General features: G+C 41.8%; 1 protein-coding gene across 3 annotated transcripts; it reads right to left on the reverse strand.

The window, feature by feature from the left end:
• Positions 1 to 991: 991 nt before the first annotated feature.
• On the reverse strand, positions 992 to 20,952 carry Mfsd1 (major facilitator superfamily domain containing 1). 3 transcript variants are annotated; one of them, XM_026392901.2, is made up of 16 exons: positions 20,794 to 20,952; positions 19,661 to 19,713; positions 18,474 to 18,586; positions 16,983 to 17,025; positions 16,648 to 16,715; positions 15,027 to 15,135; positions 11,937 to 12,039; positions 10,157 to 10,255; positions 9,462 to 9,573; positions 8,315 to 8,371; positions 7,807 to 7,963; positions 6,268 to 6,365; positions 5,590 to 5,702; positions 3,789 to 3,836; positions 2,960 to 3,017; positions 992 to 1,642 (listed from the first exon to the last, which is right to left on the reverse strand). In XM_026392901.2, the coding sequence occupies exons 1-16, from the start codon at positions 20,945 to 20,947 to the stop codon at positions 1,639 to 1,641; spliced, it is 1,389 nt and encodes a 462-aa protein (XP_026248686.2). In that variant the 5' UTR covers positions 20,948 to 20,952; the 3' UTR covers positions 992 to 1,638. The 3 variants fall into 3 exon arrangements, with proteins under 3 accessions (XP_026248686.2, XP_026248687.2, XP_026248685.1); XM_026392902.2 differs by lacking the exon at positions 992 to 1,642 and having other exon boundaries at positions 2,956 to 3,017; XM_026392900.1 differs by lacking the exons at positions 992 to 1,642; positions 18,474 to 18,586 and having other exon boundaries at positions 2,956 to 3,017; positions 20,794 to 20,874.
• Between the last annotated feature and the right edge of the window lie 608 nt (positions 20,953 to 21,560).

Consider the following 21,560-nt stretch of genomic DNA (forward strand, 5'->3'; position numbering starts at 1 on the left):
TTATTTCAATTCCTTTTTAGTTATGTATCATTCAAAAGTATTTGTCTTGTCCTCCTTCCTAGGGACTAGGACTATGATTATTATTAACAGAACACATAGTTCCTGTCCTCCTCGAGTGACTATCCAAGGGAGAGAGACCCCCACACCACACTACCGCCCATTCCTCACTATAACTAAGATGAGCCAAGGAAAAAAGTACAGTTTTTCTAAGAACACATGAATTTTAGGAGCCCCTGATACACCCTAAAGGGTCTGCAAGAGCTTCCACAAGGAGTGATGGCTCTGGGCAGGGATGAGGCTTTTAATACAAATCAGGGAAAACAGGCTCATGGGGAGCCTGTAGGAAACGTCGTGAGCGAAGGGGACAGTGCAGCCAACTATGGCACAGGAAATGCCAGTCAGGAAACAGATGCTAACAAAGCTGGCCTGCATGAGGGGCACAATCTGGATCTGTTCCAGGGCATGTGTGTTAAACATCAGCAGCTACTGTTATTTAAACACTGGCTTAACATCTGCACCTCACATATCTGCTAGCCCATCAATAGAAAGCAAAATTCTCAAAAAACTCAACATTATTAATGTGGAAACTGAGTGCACTGAAAAGTACTTGAAGGTCTATCAGAGAAGCTGCATGCTGATCACTTTTAATATAAAAAACGCAAATGTTATTTAAAGTCTGACCCTGAAGAAAGACCTACTCTGATAATCTCTCAAAGACTGTCACCAGGCACATTTTTCTCTATTACAACTTAAATTTTCTTACAGATAATCTTCCAAAAATTCAAATCAGTGCTCTATTTTATTTTTTAATATTTTTTATTTGTTGATGTACCTTTATTTTTTATTTATTTGCATGTGGTGCTGCAGATCGAACCCAGTGCCTCACACATGCTGGGCAAGTGCTCTGCCACTGAGCCACAACTCCAGCCCCAAGTGCACTAGTGTTTTTTCAAAAATCAAAAGACAACTTCAAGTATTCCTTTTGCAGTGTTTTTATTTATCCATATATCATAAGTTGCAGAATATCTGAGTTATTAACTTGTATATAAGAAAAAACTCTACAGAAAGTTTGTGTTACAAAACTATGCCCCGAGTGGTCAGGTCCCCAGTGCAGAGTGCACTGCCTGCTGCCCCTGGCTATAGCAGAGCACAGCCTCATGGTGGGAGCACAACAGGCTCCTCAGTGTGTCCCCACCAAGGCAATGCCCTGCAGGGCACCATCTTTCATTCTGTACAAAACAGCCCTTCCATCCCCCAAGAACTTCCCGTTTTTCATGGGATTCTTTTTTGAGATAAGAAAAAGCCACATTCCTAAGACACACTTAGTGAAAATCATCTCAATACAAGATGCAATGTTTCCCATTAAGGACCATCCTGGCTGAAGTCCACCTGGATGCTCCTGAACTGTTTACTGTTGACTGGCCTGTTCCAAAGCAGAATTCTTCAGCCACACAACACAAAAGACAGGCTAAGGCAGTCCTCACAAACACACTTCCAAATAGGTAGATCCGAACCATAAATATGACTTTCCACTCCATTATTTTTCCTAATAATTAAACTCTAAATTTAAAAAATATATAACGGAAGTTTCCACATGAATGGTGTGCGCAGCCCATTCTCATGCGTCACTGCTGCTTCTCATCTGCAAAACATGACACAATGGATCATCGAAAAGAGGAAGAAGAAACCCTGGAGCCTCATCTGGTTTACAAAAGAAAAGCTATAGCATTTTAAGACAAGTAGTATCCAATAGAGTAAGTTACACACTTTCCTGGGTAATTCTATAACTCTTCTTGATTATAAAAGTAACAGAGAATCAACATAGAAAATTTATAAAATATGGAAAAGCAGAAAAACAACCCTATAACCCTGCCATTCAAATGGCTTTATTTCTTCTGATATTTTCTCTACTAAGACACAGGTGAGTGGGTTTCAGACATACACACACATACTTTTTCTTGAATAAAATCAATATATTGCATTTCACTTTTGTCTTACATTAAGTCCCTGTAACATTAAAAGTCCTCCTACATCATTTCTAATTTTTGACATGATAAAGACCATCATAGATTTTAAAATTCATATTTCTGATTTTTTCCCCAGTGGTGGAGACTGAACCCAGGGCCTCATTCATACTAGGTAAGTGCTCTACCACTAAGCCACACCCCCAGCATCTGATTATTTTCTTCAGATGTATTTCTAGAAGTAGAATTACTTCGTTAGAGGTAAATTTGATAATATGGCCAAAATCCCACCTTTCCCCCAAAATAACCTGTTCTATAAGACTTCGATCTATTCAAGTCACAAGACTTATAATTTTAAGGCATATGCATTTAAAATAAAGAGTTTAAATCATAAAAAAATAGTGTCTAAAAATTAGAAATAACAAGAAATAGAATTACTGTTTTAGTAAACTTAGAAAAAATTAACTCAAACTCCATGCTATGTACTTAGTCTGTTCCAAAGAGTCTGAGAACAGAGTCACATGCTGATACTAGAACAAGATGAAAAATTACCTTAACCACTTAAGCAAAGGTAAGTATCTGGGAGAGGGGAAGAGTACACGCGCCCAGGAATTCAGGGCCAAGCCTTTCCTCTGCCACTCAAGAACTACCCCTCTCTCTGCCAGAAGGCAAGGTCAGCCCAATCATGTTTTATTCTTAATTAAGCTGCTGTGATGGTCTTTTTAATTTTTTTTGAAACAGGAATTTTGTCCCCATAGTTCCAGATATAACTGTCAGCTCTCAAGAGAGACTAAATATTAGAATTCTAAACCCAATAACTTGAAATAGAATGCTAATATTTAAGACTTTCAAAATAAAAGACAACTCAGCGGGGTTGCTGCTCAGTGGTAGAGCGCTGCCTAACACTCACGGAGCCCGGGTTGGATCCCCAACTCCAGAGAGGAAAAGACAAAAATAAATAAATAAAGACAACTTTTCTCCCTTTTCACACTTACTCAGTATGAGAAAGTTTCATTTCTTCCCTTTTTCTTGCAGAATAATTTAGGTTCCCATCTAAAACACAAACACAGAATCTTTTCATTCAAATATTATAAGTAAAATTCATCCGTGCAAATATTTGCATAGACAAACCTTATTTTAAGTAATATAAAAAGGTATGAAAGAAAAAACAGAATTATTATGTGATATAAATAATCCTTACTTTTAGTTTTTATCTTTAAATTTGGAATAATGTATTGCTTCAGGTTTTATTAATTGAAACATTATGTCAATATTCAGTAATAGTGAAAATTAAGAGAAAGTAAAGGACATGACCTGAAACTATTTAGACAGCAGGTATATTACATTCTGCTGAGCACATAGCATCCGTCAGCAGCAAAGGCAACATCAAAGTCTTACAAAGAACAGAAAAGCACTAATCTACGTTGAACTAATATGCATTAGCAAAAGGAAAATCTGTATTTCCAATTATAAACCAAACACTTCTGACTCTAAAATGCAAACTACAGCTACAAATTTGACTACTTCTTATTGTTTAAAAATATAGGATGGCAACACATAATGGTTTAGGTCATTTTTTAAATGCCATATTTTTGTTCATGTAATAATAACATCTAAGACTTTATATTCCAAAATGACAGCCATTTTAATAAACATGCAAGTCCAGAATACATAATAATGCGACATGATCAAATGTGTTTCCAAGACTATTAAATCAATGAAAACACTGGCCTACAAAAGGTGTGCAGACAACCCAGGGACCCCACACGATGACCCACGGGAGCTTGTCCCACGGGAGCTTGAGAAAAAAATATCACTTCTTACCTCGGACACGATTCACCAAATAAAGTAAGACCACAGATAAAAGTGACACTAGGAGTGAAAAAAAAAGAAGAAGAAACAGGATCTTTTAAAATTAAGTATTTATTCTTAATAATCTCTATGTAATTACAAAATGCAGATTCATCAAATCTTTATTAATTGGCTTTTTAAAAAATTAAAAAGTCTCATTGTTGGGTTTTTCTAAAAGCACTAAATATAAGTCACACAGCATTTTCTGCATGAGAACTGGCTGCTACTCAGCCAGGACGGCAAGGCCTAAAAGACAAGTTTAACTCTAACCCCATGTGCCCATCAGCAGATGGATGGATAAAGAAAATGTGGAATTTTATGCAGCTACAAAGAATGAAATTACATTTGTTGGTGAATGAATGGAACTAGAGAACATCATGCAAACTGAAATAAGCCAGATCTAGAAAGTCAAGGGTCAAATGATGTATCTCATATGTAGAAGCTAGTGAGAAAAGGGGGGGTTCTCATAAAATAGAAAGGGGATTAGAGGAAGAACAAAGTAGGGAAAGGGGATGCAGGGAGTTCAGTGGGGAGAATAAGGGAATGAAACAGACCAAACCATGCTATGTGCACATATGAACATGTCACAGTGAGACCACCTCACGGGGGGGGGGGGGGAACACGACATGACCCCAGGCTGCCCCAACCTCCTTCTCTCTCTAAATGCTAGTCCTTCCAGAACTTTCCAAGCTGCTGCCAGCCCCTAGATTGCTTACCATTTTACAGAATTCCAAAAAGAAGTGGTCCCTTGGGGATTTTTAAACCTGAAGACACTGTGTGCATTTTAGAAATGAAATAACTATACATGAAGACACGGTCACCAGACTCCTGGGGCCAGGAGGATCTCAAAAGTGAGGGCTGGCTTTTCCTTTTCCAAGTCAAGCAGTTCAATTTACTTTAAATTAATATGGCAAAGAAGCACTTTTTAAATGGCATAGTGTTTGGTTTGAGACCCAAATATATGTTGAACTGTGGACTGAAATTAAACCACATGCTGCAGCATTAAAAATTGACCAAACACCTCATGACCTCATGCTGAATTCTTAAATGACCCACTGTTAAAAAACAAATGATGAATTTTTAAAATTTGATATACTTATTTCTAAAATTATGATAATAAAATGAACTCCAGGCTTCTCATAAGCAATTACATGCAAATACTCAAGCATAGTTTCTACTGCTGCAGATGCTAACAATTTGCTAAAATCATCACAATGGTTTATCATTTTAAATACATCAATGAAGAATGAAACTTGATAGGTTATAGAAGACATTTTCATATAAATACAATTTACTGTATATGATAAAGATTATCAATGGAAAATGTTGATTTATTTTTACAATTTTTCAACAGTTTCCTAATACTTTTTATTTTTAACCAATCAACGATTGATTACAGGTTAAACCTTAAATGACAGACTGAAAATAAAAGCAACTTAAAACAGCCTAATAAATGAACCAATGAGCACTCACCCCAAAACCACTGTACTATACATACATTCAGGGACCCTCCAAACCCTTTTACTTGAACAGAGAAAACTGTTTTTAAACCATGAATATTTAAAACAGAACACAAAGCAGATTCCACTGATGCCTTCATAGACAGGAATCTTCCAAGAGGGGACCAGAGAGTCGACAGCTGTGAAACTCTCATACACAAGCTAAGAACTGGGCAAATCTGAGCAAGGTTTTAGAGATTCAGTCTCAGAGATGGAGACAAAGAACAGCAATAATAAAACCTAAGGATAAAAATATCATCACATGATATACTCACAATAAACACAGGCAACGAAGAAAACTTCTAGAAACAAATATCCCCAAGTATCCAGTATCATGCCAGCAATAATGGAAATGATGGCCAGCCCCAGGTTTTGAATGGACTGCATGCTGTCGTTGAGAAACAGAAAAGCACACTTCACTCTGCAGTCTCCACAGAGCCAGCACCTCCTGCCAGCCACATGCTATCAATGATAAAAGATGTTCCCAGGGGGATGATGGGACAGACTTTTTCCTTCTCCCATAACTACTTCTGCTACTAGACCATCTGCTCAAAGGTAAGGAAGCCTGCCTCCTAAGTGCATAAAGTACTCAACTCCTTCATACCCAAGCAAAGGGCTCCATGTGCACCAGCCATAGGTGCAGCTGCCCCTCCTGCCTTCTGCGGCCACGATAGGGCTCAACTTCTTGAGAGGCTCTGGATGGTGGGCAGGGGATGGCAGGTTCAGCAATGACCTCTTACAGCTTAGCTCACAGCAGCTCCTGCTGGAGACCTTGAGCTCTTGGGGCCACCACAGTATCCTAAGTAGATTAAGGGACTCTTCGAGCTACCACTGGGTTCAGAGCTATCCTAGAAGCCTTTGATAGCTGGATCCAAGAATCAGAGTTTTACAATAATTAAAATGACTCAGCAGAAGAAGACATAAATGGCCGAATGTGTCAATACTATACTCACAAGCCATATGCAGTTCCCAGCTGGTGTTCAGGAACGACAAATGCCACCATTGGCCACAATGCACAGGCAAGCAATGAATAGGAGAGTCCCAGAAGACACTACAGAAGCCGGGGAAAGGAAGAGTTTCCATTAGCCAAAAGGTCATTTCCTTTGATACAATTTAGCAAAACTGACACAGAAACTTAAATATAAAACATTCAAGGAAATTTTACTGTGATTAGACTCAAATTCACTCAAAGGCACCAACCCATCCACTACCCATTTCTCTCTCTAGTGTCAAGCTACACACTGTCTTAACCCCTTTTGCTAGTCCTGGTATTGTCTGCAGACGTAGCTGGCTGGCGCCTGGATGCAGGCAAGGACCTGCAAGAAAATACAGTTAATATGAAAACGGCTCTTACTGATGTTCTGGCCAAGCTACTTTCCAGTATTCACTAAGGTTACATATTAGGCAATTGAGGCAACATATGTCAACAGTTCACTATCCTGCCTCCAGGGCCATCAGTCACACCTGGGAGGTAGAGCAGAGAGCCACCAACCACTAGTTATTAGACATCACCTAATGCTGACTTTAACTTTATGATTTAAGTTTAAATTGGTATCACTTTTACCTATCAGACTGGTAAACATTAAAATAATGCCAACTTCCCATGCTGGCAAGGAAAACACATGACTGTGTATTACTGGTGAGGTTTTAGAGTTATAAATGAGAGCCAGGCATGGTAGTGCACACCTGTAATCCCAGAAGCTGGGGAAGCTGAAGCAGGAGGATGGCAAGTTTAAGGCCAGCCTCGGCAACTTAGCAAGGCCCTAAGCAGCTTATCTCAAAATAAAAAATGAAAAGGGCTGAGAAAGTGGCTCAGTGGTAGAGCTCCTATGGGTTTAATCCCCAGAGCCACAAAATAATAATAATAACAATAAAGTAATAAACGGGCAGAAGTTACTGGAGCAGCTTCACAACATCCACCTGGATGGTAACTGCAAAGGCTCTGCAGCAGCATCTCCATCCCTGGGACAGGACTGCCCTGCAGGAACGCTCTGCGGTATAATCCTCACCACCAGCCTGAGCATTTATGCGCCAGAGGTTCCTGTATCTACAGTTCAGAGAGGCAGCACTTGGGCCTGAGGTCTTAAAAATGACAATGTGAATGAAAAGCAGCAATAAGGATTGTGAATTTACTACTGCTTTCTTACCTGCCCAGAATTAAAGATGGAAGAATAGACACTGGGCAGGTATGGGCGTTGCTACTTTTGATGGCAGGGCTTCTTTGAATGATGCTTAAGAAAGGAAAGGAAATAACTAGCGTTTCGTCTTTCATAAGGCTACTCTACTTCAAATTCTACTTCAGAGATGAAGTCATCCTATAAAAATAAGTTAAATGAACTAAAAACTCATGAATTAATAATCAATAATTACACTTGAAAAAAATAATTAATTTGCACAAACTGAAATCAATCACGCCAGAGGGGCTTGCTAAACATGCTCCTGACATGGACCCAAAGGAGTCCTCGATGAAGCCCGGCCCCCAATGGCATTACCATAGCGATCCAAGGGGTCCACATGGTGAAAGCCAGCATCATGTGGGACATGAGAGTGGTGGCCACCGCACAAAGAACCCAGATGATGTTCTTCCCTGTCTTATCCACCAAGAGCCCAAATATCGGGGACATGGGTGCTGATATGATGTACACGACACTGCCCAGAGAACACAACAGTCAGTGAAGTGCAGCATAGCTGAAGAGAAAGTCCAAGAAGTCCCCAAAATACTAGGCAATGCAACTCCTAACACTTAATGTAGCATTTTTCTAAACTGACCATCATAAAAACAGAACGTAATAATTAATTAATTTTTAAAAAAGAAAAGAGAACATAAAGAGTAATCTCAGAATTCTCTGGCTTGCCATAAACACTAAGGTGGGCCCTCAGGATTACAGTCCCAATTCCATCTTGGGTTCACATGTGCTACTGGGTCACATACACCCTCTTGCTTCTTATAACATTTGTTTATTAAGACCTGCAGAAGCTCTTACAGAATTAAGTAAGTACCTGTTAACTGCACTTGCTTTCTGAGGAGAAAATCCAAATTTCTCTATAAAGAAAACTCTAAAATTTAAAAAAAAAAAAGCATATTAGAGAGAAATACTGTTTTTTAAAAACAAAAGACAAAATAAAGGTGAATGAAAATAAGTTTAATAAACCATTTTTGAAATAATTTTCCCAGCTTATTTGATATTTGAGCAATCTACTGAAGTTTAAGTACTTATAGAAACATTTCATTTCCTCAAATGCAATGCCAATTTTTTTCCCTTCTACCTATGCTGTGGGCAGTCCACACAGATTTTCAGAAACCCAAATACACTGCTACAAGGAATTGAGGATGCTTTTTTTTCCTTAAAGGCAATACTGAGTGGGTTCTTTGATAAATAAGATCCTTGTTTCAAATTATTTAAAATGAGAACATAAACTTAAAGGTTATAAATACATCCTTTTACACTCATCAAACTCACATATTGCTCTGTTTAAGCAGCTATCAATAAAAAAGGAGCGAAGCTAAAGAAGAACACGCTTTGAGACTCGAATCAAAGTCGGAAAGAATTACAGTTCTAGCAAATGGCAGGACCCAATCACAACACATCAGTATGTGGTCCTCAATCCCAACAACCACCTCCTCATCAAGGGATAAAGGGAAACAAAAGGAATACTAGTTCAAAATCAAGTAAAACATCAGTATTAGGAATCAAAGACTATTTCAAAATCAACTACTAAGGCCAGGCATCATGGCGCACACCTGTAATTCCAGCAACATGGGAGGCTGAGGCAGGAGGATCACAAGTTCAAAGCCAGCCTCAGCAGCTCAGCAAGGTCCTAAATGATTTAGTGAGACCCTGCCTCAAAATTCAAAAAAAATTTTAAAAGGGCTGGGGATGTGGCTCAGTGATTAAGCACCCATGGGTTCAATCCCCAGTACCAAAAAAAAAAAAAAAAAATCAGTATTATGTGTCAAAAACTGTTATTTTTCTTCAAAAGAATAACAAAAGTATTAAACCAACACTAAAATCCATGATAGCCCAGGATAGGAAACAACTCCTGTATAAATATAAATTATAACCAAAGAAGGTTTAAAAAACATATTTATAATTGAGCTTCCTATAATTTAGCCAGAAAAAAAAATGGAATACTAGAGAATACTCACTTTCCCAGACCAATAAAAGGGAACACGGCAACATAGTAGCAGACACAGATGATGAATATCAGCCACAGAGGTAAGGAGAAGTCCTTTATATCAGTCAACTTAATAACTTCACCTTAGAGAAGCAAGGGAAGAGGCCATGAGCATAATTCTATCAGAGGAGTTTTCATCTGTAATCAAGAATTTTTTTATTATGTTTAATCTTTGCAATTCAGTTCAAAAAAAATTCTAGAAAATTAGATAAATACCACCTCTGAGATAACTTACAAATAAGGGAAAGCAGAAAGCAAGATAGGCACCTACCTTCCTTCCTCCTCTCTTCTTGAAACAATAACTGTTTCACAAATATAAAAACTAAAACTAAGACTGCAAATTCTGTCAAATGTTAAGAGGGGGAAAAGTATCTAAACATTGAGACAAGGGAAAATAGACAAGAAAATAAAACATATGTACTAGTCCTGCTGGGAACTTATTGCATTGTAAACATCAGCTATAATATCAGTTACTCAGGAGGCTGACACAGGAAGATTTCATGTTCAAGGCCAGCCTGAGCAACTTAGCAAGACCCTGTCTCAAAATAAAAAGGACCAAGACTGTAGCTCAGTGGTATAGCACCCAGTGGTACAATCCCTGGTATCACCAACAACCAAGAAAAGCCACAATTCCCCAGAGCCCAATCTCCTGCCATTTAGACATACCTGTTTTTCCTTGTTCTTTATGAAGGATTCTCTCTGCTCTGTGATCCAAATAAGCAAGGGCCAAGGCACAGATTAGTGAAAGGATACATGTTATACCCCCTAAATTTAAAAAAAAAAAAAAAAAAAAAAAAGGAGATCTCAAAATGAGAAGACTGGAGACTCCTGAAAAGCAACACATTGATCGATAGTGCAGCAAGTCAAAGGGAAGGGGAATGAGGAAAGCCCAGGACCCACCCTGACAGTGGAAGAAGTGCTCGCGCCAAGTGCCCAAGGAACAGCAGTTTCTGAACTTCACTCTCCCAGCACAAGGCTGGAAATCGTCCAGTCCTGCACAGCACAGGACAGCCAGGTGGAAGCTGACAGCCAGCTAGCAAGTGAGTCTTGGACAAAGTCAGCCTAAGCACCAGCTGCCGACAGGCACCAAAGACCCAGCCACCTCTTCTCCTGGTACAGATTATGCAGCCCACTCCTAGCACCCACAGGCCCACATTCCCAGGCACAGCTCCCTCAGGGCTTTCCTTCCTGCAAGCTCAGCATTTCCACTAGTGCTGACCTCACGTCATCAAAGTAAATCAGGACAGACTCAGTGACACTTATGCATCTCAAGAAGAATTCTAGGAAGAGGCTTAGTAAAATAAATGAATCTTTCATCTTCAACTGGCTAACACACTGTAATCCAGTTGAGAAACAGCTGAAATGACAGTTAGGAGACATGGGTTCCACTGCTGGCACCAACAGAACCTAACCCAGAACCTAACCCCTCTGGGCTTCAATTCCCCACCTGTAAAACAAGAGGCTCTGATTTGATGATGGCTTGGATCTTTTCTGACTCTAAAATTCCCATCACAGAGACACTAGTGAGATGCTGAAGAGCATCTGGAAGTAAAAAAGGAGCTCTGGTGAAGGCAAAAGACTTCAGGGGAGGGTGTGGAAAAGGGAGTCTTTATAGAGGTCTGCCCGCTGGAATGTCCTCCACTATCCCTTTAACAGTACATATAGCCCAGGAATAGTCCATGTCTGCATGTAGCCCATTTCAGCCATTTCTCAACTGGACCACAGTGTATTAGCCATAAGGAACAAAAGATAAGCAAATATTGGACACAAGGCTTTTACTATCAAGCTGCAGGTCTCAACACATCCACACTGTGGGGCTCAGCAAGACAAAGCCACTCTCAGAGAAAAAGCACAGGAGGTGGATCCAGAGAACTTCAAACGCTGCTCAGAGACCCACCCAGTAACTAACACCATTAAGCCTTGGCTAAGAAAATTAGTGGCAAGAGTGACCTATACAGTTTTGTAACCTACCACAATTTTTCAGAAAAGAAAACTGAGACACAAATGATTAACCTTCTTGACCCAGGCTACAGAACTAGTTAGAACTATTTAGAGCCAGCACCAAAACTCAGGCTCCCGTCTCCCACATTGGTGGATTTTTAACCATCAATAACATACTAGATCTATCTCCAAGCTCTCCAACACTCTGTCTTCCTTCTGCTCTAAACACCTTGGAGAATAAATTCCCTGCCTGCTCTCAGCCTGTAGGCTTTCTCTTTGATTATACATAAGGAGGAATAAGACCCACCCTTTAGAAAATAGAAATCAAAATACAAAGAGGGCACATGACTGTTACTTCTAGTTAGGTCAAAGAATTCTCAGACTGTGGAGCAAAATCACAACTGACGTGGCTGGACACTAACCCGGTAGTTTTCCTCTCTGCCACAATACCGCCTGTGACAAGCTTCCAGGAGTGACAAGCTGTGGGACATCAGGGTCCACTCACCAACCATAAGTGTGAACCCAAGGGTTGTGTGACCAGCAGAACCCAACGAAGCTTCAATCTCAGAATACAGCCACCCCATGACGTTCATGTTCACTGTACTTCCCTAAAGGAAAAAAAGAAAAACAAACAAACAAAACAGAACTTTTGATTATTTATACATCTGCCTCGATTGGGGAAAAAAGAATTTGAGGTAGCTTAATTATAAGAAATGAGTATAATTCGGACTCAGGTTAAACAGGAAATATTTTTCTTAATATAAGAAAATAACAAATAAAGCCACAAAGTTGCTACACGTACACAAAATGCTAATTTATTAGAAAATGCAAGTATGCAAAATACACAATACATTTACAACTTCCTAGCACCAAACAAAAAATGAGACGAGTTATAAAATTCAGAGTTCCTAAGACAAAACTATACCATAGCTAAGGAAAATCACAGCTATTCCTGGTACTGAAATATGGGGGGCCAGGGGGTGTCCTGCCTCTGAATATCCTTAAAGTGAACAGTAAAAGTTATAGCAGAAATTGTCACCACTTATTTACTCATTCAGCAACTTCTGAGTCCCTGTTATATGTCAGCCATTGTTCAGGAATATAATAAAGAACACAATAGAAAAATGTCTAATTTTCATGAAGCTTACATTTTAACAGGGTTAAAAATGTACACTAAATAGTTATAGGTACTTAAATAAATAAAGCGGGAAAGGAGGATTCAGCATTGTGAGAGGAGGCCTGGCTGAGACTGACTGTGACAGTAAAGCAGACCATTGGGGAGGGAGCCCAGGACATCTGGCAAAAGCAGTATAGGTGGGACAGCTGGTGCACAGCCGAGAGGAGCCTGCCTGGAATGTCCGAGACCACAGGGATGTGAGGAGGAGAGAGAAGTCTGGGGAGGAAACACCAGGATCACCATGGGTCAGCCATCAACACCAGGATCACCGTGGCTGGAGTATGCCAAGAGAAGGCATCCAAAGATCATGCCCAGGGCACCCCAGCTATGGGGGCCACCAAGAGAGTGGAGAAAAATGCACAGAAAGGATGAGGAGACTGAGACTGCCGCGTCCTGGAGCCCAGAGAGAGCCCTCGTGCCAAATGCTGACGCTAGAGACAGAAATGACCACGTCCCAACAAATACAGCCACAGATCTCACACAGCTGCCTCTTACAAAATGCAGTCAACAGCAGGACTCTATTGGGAAATGAGGTAGTGGACCCTGCTCCACCAGCACTGCAGTTCCAGCTCCTCAGAGACGCTGCCCCACACCACTTCACCCACCATCTCAGAGCCAGGCTTGCCGAGTCCTCAGCGAGCACTTGTTGGAATAATAAGCTTAAAAGCAACAAGTTACCAAGGAAAATCACATAATGCAGTGGAAGAGCTCCTTTATCCTCTACACCATCAATTCCTTTCACCTCCAACGGCTTCACACAGCCCCCAAATACATAAACCAGATGACATCAATAGCCCTGGCTGAAGCAGAGGGGCTGCCAAGGCCCGGCTCCCCACCTTCTCCAGCCTCCCCACCACTCCCACAGCTCTCGCCCTAGGTCCCAGAACTCCCAGCCTCCCTCCAGGAACTCAGGGCTCCTTGGATGCTGCCCCAGGAGTACCAATAGGGTATGAGGACGCAGAGACCCTGGTGGTCCCTGGTAACAACAGTCAAGAAGAACAAGTCCTGCTCAGTGAACTATTTTCTTTTCTGAGAAATTACTCAACCAGATCCACAAACTGCCACAGGCATATCCTGACTTATGCAAGACATATAATGAAGCTTTTGAGAGTGCTTGTAGAAAAATTGAGAAAACGTGGAAAGACAAACTCAAGGCGTTACAAACTGAAATACTATTCCGGTATTTTATCAAAGTGATAAAAGGGCTGTTCAAGGCAGTGATAGCCCTACTGTCAACAAAGGACCCTCTCCTATCCCTTAATAGGGAGGCCAGCATCTCTGGACGGGATGTGGACCTGTGTCTCAACAGTACTCAGGGCCCCAACAAACCTTGTGACTATGTCATCCCCAGTCCCCAGGCCTAAGAGAAGCAGACAAGTTTCATAGGGAGAACGTCAGAATACAGAACTATGTGCAATACTGACTAGAAAGAACCTGCATGTACACAGCCACATAAATGATAATATAGTCAGTAAAGACTTTTTTAAAAAAAAATTTAGTTGTAGATGGACACAACACCTTTATTTACTTATTTTTATGCAGTGCTGAGGATCTAACCCAGTGTCTCACACATGCTAAGTAAGCGCTCTACAACTGAGCCACAGCCCAGCCCCCTGTAAAGACTTTTATACTGGATTTCTTCATACTATTAGTCTTTGGAAGTCTGTTTTTTTAATGGCAAGAATATTTTTTGACTCCTCTATTCATAAGACTTTATTGGGAAAAAAAAACTCTAACATGACTCAGGACTGCTGGAACATCTTCTAGGATGCATTAATAAAACCATGAAGTCCCCTGGGCAGCCTCTACCAGACCAAACCACTCCTGGATTCCAATATCTAGGCTTGTAAGTAAGCAAGACAAGCATCACACCAGTGAGGTCACTGGGACCCACATCACATAGCTTAGACAACCACAGGAAATGGATGCCTCTGACCAAGAACTTAAGCACCATCTTCACATAAGCCACGTGCTATGGCAGGTGGAGGGAGGGCACAGAAGGCCAGAGCGGGGACAACAGCAGAAGCTGCTCAGGAAGGAGGCTCCTTGCCACGTGTAGCTGCACTTCATGGAGGTGCAGGCAGGGGGTGCCTCGGCACAGAGGGCCAGGGCCTCCCATCTCAGCCAGCAGAACCTGCTTGGCCCTGTGCAGAGCCTTCACAGCAGGGATGCAAAAAATGATAAGAAATCAAGACAACAAACCCAAGATCATCCCTGTGCTCAGACACTGAACTTACGAACATTCACGTGGTCATTTTAGATGGTATACTAACTAAATAAGGTTAGAAATGCCTCATTTAAAATAAAGTAAATGCTATACTGTGACCTAGAGAAATATACGAAAATCAATGCCACATCTGTTACCCAAGAGCACATGTCACCCTGTGATTTCTAAGCAGTTACCATCATCATACTTACGATTCTAGCCATGCTAAGCTGCAGTCCAAATACCAGGTTTAATTCTTTGCCTTTAAACCAACTGACGGCATATGTGTTCTGGGCAACTGCCAAGGACTCCCCACCAATCCTAAAAGCAGGAAAAAGAAGATAAGTCACTACTTTTAAGGAAACACCACAGCTATCAATTCTGACACACCTTCTTTCAAAAGAAGGGTCCCTATCCCCTCAGTTGCATCTAGGTGGGCCTATGTTTCAACCAACAGCCTGTGGTGGGAGTGACACATTGAGGTCCCAGTACCCCAGCCAGGTCCTAAAAGCTGTCACCCACTGCCCACTCTAGGAGGCTACCTACACTTGTGCCAGGAGAAAGCCAGCCACCCAGAGGCCACATAAAGCCACATGTTGGTGCTCCAGTCAGCAGTCCTCCTCTCATCCCAGCCCATGAGAAAGCAGCATCAGGTGACACCAGCCCCAGCCTCCAAGGGTCTCAGAGGCTCCAGATGGGAGGGCACAGACACACCATCCACACTGCACCCAGCCCGAATTCCGAGCACAGTGAAGCGGATGCTTTACTGCTGTGCTGGCGTCATCTTAAAGGCTGCATGGACAACCAGGACAGGCAGCACAGGGAGCTTGGCTTGCTGGATCACCTTGTACCCTGTACAAAACTTGTGGCAGGAGACTGGCCCACACCCTGTAGAAGCGGAAGTGCACTCTCGGGCCTGTGCACAGGGCTCTCCGGCCAGTCCCACGCTCACTGCACAGTCCCCCTGTCCTCCCTCCTGTGCTTCGACTTAAGCTCCACACACTCACCGCTACACCTCGAAGCCCAGTTGGACCTCCATCTCCTCCACAGCCTAGGAATGAGCCTGCCTCACCATTCTGTAATGTCCCAACACGCTTCCCGTCTCCTCTGGTAACCAAACCGTGACTCCTGTACGACCCACATCATCCTTCAGGACGTTTCTGAGCACAGCCCCGTCTCTGAATCCCCTGACCACTCCTAAGTACACTCTGCTTCCTTCCCCCTCCCTCAGAGCACTTGTGGGGGTTTGTCACCCATGGCCACACATCCCTGGTGCTGGTGAAAGCTAGAGTAAGTCATGTTAAAGACAAAGGAACTTGTCATCTGCACCTCTTGAGGCAGGAAGCCCAGGACTGACGCTGAACGGGCTTGCTAAATAGACTCTCAGGGCATCCTGCTTCTGCACAGCTCCTGGGCAGGGAGCAAAGGGACCTGCACACCCCCGGAGAACAGCAAGGCATCCAGGACCACACCCCAGAAACCAACGGCCTATGCTTTCCTGAGTGAGGGTTCAACACAGCAGAACAGGCAAACAAGCCTGGAGCAGCAGTTAACTTCAAACTGACACGGGGCCAACCACAACTTGCAAAACTGTTGCTTATTTTAAAGGAAACTGAGACAACTGAGGAAGAATCTTATGTGTACAGAGGCAACATTTCAAGGATTAGAAATGATTCCTCAGAAGAACCATAATATATATTTTAAACTCTTACTAAGAGGCTGGAGGTGTAACTCACTGGTAGATCATGTGCCAAGATCCAGGATTCAATTCCCGGCACCAAAAGAAAAAAATCCTTAATAAATGTTAAGATAAATAAAATTATGCAAACTTACCCAAACACAAATCTTCCAAATTCCATCAGCCAAAAAGCATTAACTATTGCACCCAGAGCAAAAATCACCTAGAATGTAAAATTTAATTATGACTAGATAAAAGAAAGTACTCAAGAGAAACAATAAATCTTAACTTCTATAATAGTTGTACTATCCGCCTTAATAAGTTTGTGAAATTAAAATGCTAATGAACATGTATTTCAAAGCTTAGACTTAGATATTTATGGGCCTTGCTTGAGTATGCTAGACATTTCATTAAACACATCTTTGCCAGTGGAATTAGACAAGAATTCAAAAAATCACTGTCAAATAAATAATAAATACATTGGCCTTACCTGTCCTATGCAAACAAAGCAGCTAAAAATAATTGTGCCCCATCTGTTTGAGAAAGAGGGGGTAAAAGTTTTAATTTCTTCTTACATTAACATTAGTAATCACAGATTCCTTTACTACTCATTCTTTCTGGTTTTCTCTATCCACTCTGCATCTCTCCACAGAAAGAGCAATGAAGTGCTCATCTCCCTCTAAAGTCCACAACTCTCCCAGCTGAATGCTATTTACAGAAGTCTAGACTTCTGAGGAGCTTCCAGAGGCTTTTATATGGCATATATTAGTTTAAGCCATTACCATAAAGAAGTTCCCAGGTCAAAACTATTTAAACATGGAAATTCTTTATAAAAATTTCTATTAAGAATTTAGGACTGATTCCAAGAATTCTACAGTAATTTTTAAGTGGTTATAATTCCTGATAACTAAAAACTAGTCTTAAAACAACACATATTAACCATGTTAATACCATTACAAATCCAATATCCACCCAAGTCTGAATAATGATTAACGTTTCCCCAGAGAAATATTAGAAATGCCGCCATTAGAAGAGCCCTTAAAGGTCATACAAGTAAACTGCATCTCTGAAACTTAAATCCCTCTCCAGCACTTTGTGAGACGGCCACATCATGTTCAGCTAAATGTTCCCTAGTACAAGATTCACCATGGTTCCAAGACAGCGTACATCACTGTCACCCTGACCAAGTAAGCTCTTTGTCATACTAAGTGAAATGTGCTCCCCTAAAAATTCAAGCCCCTTCTACCCCTTGAGACTAAGTAAAATACATTTAACTCCTGCTTCAGACCCTAACTATTCAGAAATTTTCAAATCAGAAATTTTCAAATCAGTTTCTTCAGTCTGTATCCATCAGACACAGATTCAAATATGCTCCATCACCTTCCTCTCTGCCTTCTGGAAATACCCCCAGTGGATCCAAGTCACCACTGCAGTCACCAAACCACACACAATTGCAAGGATGAGAATGGCAGAGCTCACAGTGCTGCTCCCTCTTCAGCATCTAATGCAATTGCAAAAAGTCAACATCAAGGCACAAACATAAAACCCACACAGAGCCGAGGAAGTCCACACCACCTATGCCCAACATGGTGCAGCCACCTCTCACAAAGCAGGATATTACCCATGTTTTAACAATGAGAAAACAGAAGCTCAGCAACAGTCAGGAAGCTAAGCAGACGGCAGCAAGGGGGTCCAACCCTGGTGTGTCTGATGTGAAGTGTGAGCATAATTTAACTGAAAACTGAGTTACCCTCATCCACCAGCAGCCTCTGCTAGCCCTGACCTTAACTGAAGTACAAGGAAGTTTCAAACACCAGTTCCAGGGATTTAAATGACATTTTTTAAAAACTCAAGCAGATTATATCAGTCAATATGCAAAGCCTATTTGGTTCTTTCTAGAAATACCTTAACCTAGCCCTGCATTTTCCTAATAACCAGGTGAGATTTACCCACAGGTAAGATTTTTTTTCCCCAAGCTTACCGTATTCCAAATACTCGGTCTATCAAAAAGCCACCCAAGAAACACAAAACCACATTGGGCCAAGAGTACCAGGCATACAGCAGCATGAACTTCGTGGTATTCACCTGCATATCCTATATGGAAAGAAAATAGAACCCTCTTTTTCCAAACAGTTAGGTTTAGCAGCTAACAAATGAAAGGTAAAAGAGAAAGAGGTTGCTTTCTTCTTTCTGTGTTGTTTAGTTTCTTCACCATTTGTAAGTCACTTACTTGGAAATCTCACAAAAGCTACAGCCTCTGCCCCAGAAAAGTGATCACACCTGAGAACTTCTTGTACCCATGTGCCACTTGAGGGGTTTCATGGACCTCAGGACACACAACGGTTGTGGGGACTGCCTTGGTCTGCCTGAAGGTCCTATATTCTTATTCCTTGGTTAGTGACTGCAGTGGGCATTCACCTAGCAAAAGATAACCCTAGAACATCCACATCCACCCAACCATTCCTCCTCCACCTCCAACACCTACAATGCCTACACTTGCTCTTTCATTCTAGAAATACAAAGAGCCAATTTATGCATTTTACTTGCTCAATGATACAAAATTTACCAAGAAAAAAAGGCAATGTAAATACCCAAGAAACTGTAAACATCTCTATTTTTACAGTTCAAAATCAGACTAAGAATACTGACAAGGACAACACTCAAACTGTACATTTAAAAATGACAATAAAGGGACTGGGATTGTGGCTGGGCAGTAGAGCCCTGGCCTAGCATGTGTGAGGCACTGTGTTGGATCCTTAGCACCATTAATTAATTAATTAAAATCAATGTATTGTGTCCATCCACAACTAAAAATATTTTTTTTAAAAATGACAATAAAAACATTTAAGAAAGCAAAGCATTATCCCCAAATCATTTGTCACTCAGATGTTGGAGCAGCGGGAAAGTGAAACAAAAACAAAAACTAATATTTTGGCAATTCTGTAGAAACAGGATATTATTATTTACCTAAGGTATTAAACAATTTCAAGTCACATGTATGCTATAAATTAATTTCTTGTGACAACTCATTTCAGCTTGAGAACACTCTTCCTGACTTGTGGGTCTGGTGACTACAGATGTTAGTGGACTTTTCAGACCAGGCAACCCAGGATGTGCTGCTACAACTGTTCCAAAGCAAAGGAACAAACCTGAAAAAAATCAACTTACCCGCTTAACCTGGGTCTGAAGGGCAGCAGGAGTGTCATAGCAGAAATAGCTGCCTAGAAAAGGCAAAACATTTTGCAAGTAACAATAGTGCCCACATAACAATTTCAAGTTGCAATGACTACCCTAAGATGGTTTCAAATGTTTATACTACAGGCTCCAGGGCTGAGACTATGAAAATTTTCTGGCCCACTTCCTTATTACCAGTATTTTCTAAGTCATAGACAAATAAGTTCCACGGTGTAGTAGTGTATACATATAGCAAATAATGGGAACTTGAATTATGCTGCAAGCAACAGTTTTCCCATTTTATTTTCATTCATCATGTTTATTGTTTTATTATCAGCTTCATGAACCAGCTATACTTTGTTTATATAAAGCTAACAACACACATTGAAACGATTTCACAAACCTACTGGACAGTTTCCTAACTTTAACACTGATGTCAGCACTTATCCTGGGAGCAGAAGAGCGTGGTTTAGCTGTTCTGACTAGACCAGAATTTTAAACAAATTCTAATTCCACAAGCAAAATACTTAATGTCGAATAATTCGGGGACTACAGTGCTAGGAATAAAGAAAAATAAAGCTGAGAGTTCTAAAGAATCAAGTTAAAAATATCTCTTGGAGGACCAAAAATAGGGAGAGATGTGATATTCATACACTAGGATTTATTTTAAAGGTACAATAACTGACAGCCTACAATAGGATACAAATACCGCCCCATTTCTACTCTCCAGATACACAAACCTACAAATTCAGAGGAACAAAACTGTTAACACGTTAAGCTTCTGAAGCACAGGCATACTTCCGAAGTGACCCAAGATAAGGTAGCTGTTGAGTAGGGGCAATTTCTCAAAACTTTTCGTGGTAGTTACTGATCCCAGTCCCTAAACCCAGAAACTTTCTGCTCCCGCTTTAATCGCTTCCCAGGATGGGCAAATGGGTGCGTGGGCATCTCTGCAGAACGGCAGCGGAGCGACAAGAAGCACGGAAGCCAGAGCCCCGCGCCTCCGGCACGTCCCGTCTCGTCCCTGGGACCTAGCTCCCGAGCCACCGCGCCCGAGCTCCCCACCCGGCCCGCGAAGCACGGCCGCCGGGGGATGGGTGCGGGCGGCCGCCGAGGCCCGCGCTCACCGAAGCCCAGCAGGCACATGAGCAGCAGCACCACCAGCCGGTGCGCCAGGTGGCTCGGGTCGTACAGCGCGGGCAGCGCGCGGGGTCTGCCCGCGGTGCCCGCGCCGCCCTCGCCGCTGGCCAGCAGCGCCCGCGCCTCCTCGCCCTCCTCCATCCTGCCACTGCCAGCCGGCCGGAAGCGGGCGCGTCACGTGGCGGAGAGGCCACGTGACCGCCGGGATCACTCGGGGCCGCGCCCGTCCACGTGACGCACCGCGGGGCTGCGGTAGTCGCAGGCCGGGTTGCTGAGCGTCAGCTCTGCTGCTGTTTTGCTGCTGTTGCCCAGTGTGGCGACCTGGCCAATAGGGGCGACCCAAAATTAGAATTGCTAGCTCAAGAACAGGTGCGTTTTCAAAATTGCACTGGTGCCCGACGCTGTATTGATCGTTATGCGTGTTTACACGCCCATTAGCGAGGCAGCCGAGGTACCGCGGCGTCCCTGATTAGGCACTTTTTTTTTTTTTTTTGTCTTTGACAATCTCATCAGTGATAATGTCTATATTAGTGTGGAGTCAGTTTGCAACTTCATTATATTGAAGAAGGTTGACTCTCTTCGTATGTTTTACAGCCACTTATATTTTGTTTTCCAGGAATTCTCATCATGATCTTTACTCATTTTTTTTTTTACATAAGTTATTGAAATTTTTTCCCTATTGATGAAATTGGCTTTGTTGCTGGCAGGAGTTGCAACTCTTTTTGACTTTGTTTATGATATTTTCTTCCATGTA

This window comes from Urocitellus parryii, chromosome 2 (genome assembly GCF_045843805.1).
Source record: "Urocitellus parryii isolate mUroPar1 chromosome 2, mUroPar1.hap1, whole genome shotgun sequence".
Taxonomy (NCBI): domain Eukaryota; kingdom Metazoa; phylum Chordata; class Mammalia; order Rodentia; family Sciuridae; genus Urocitellus; species Urocitellus parryii.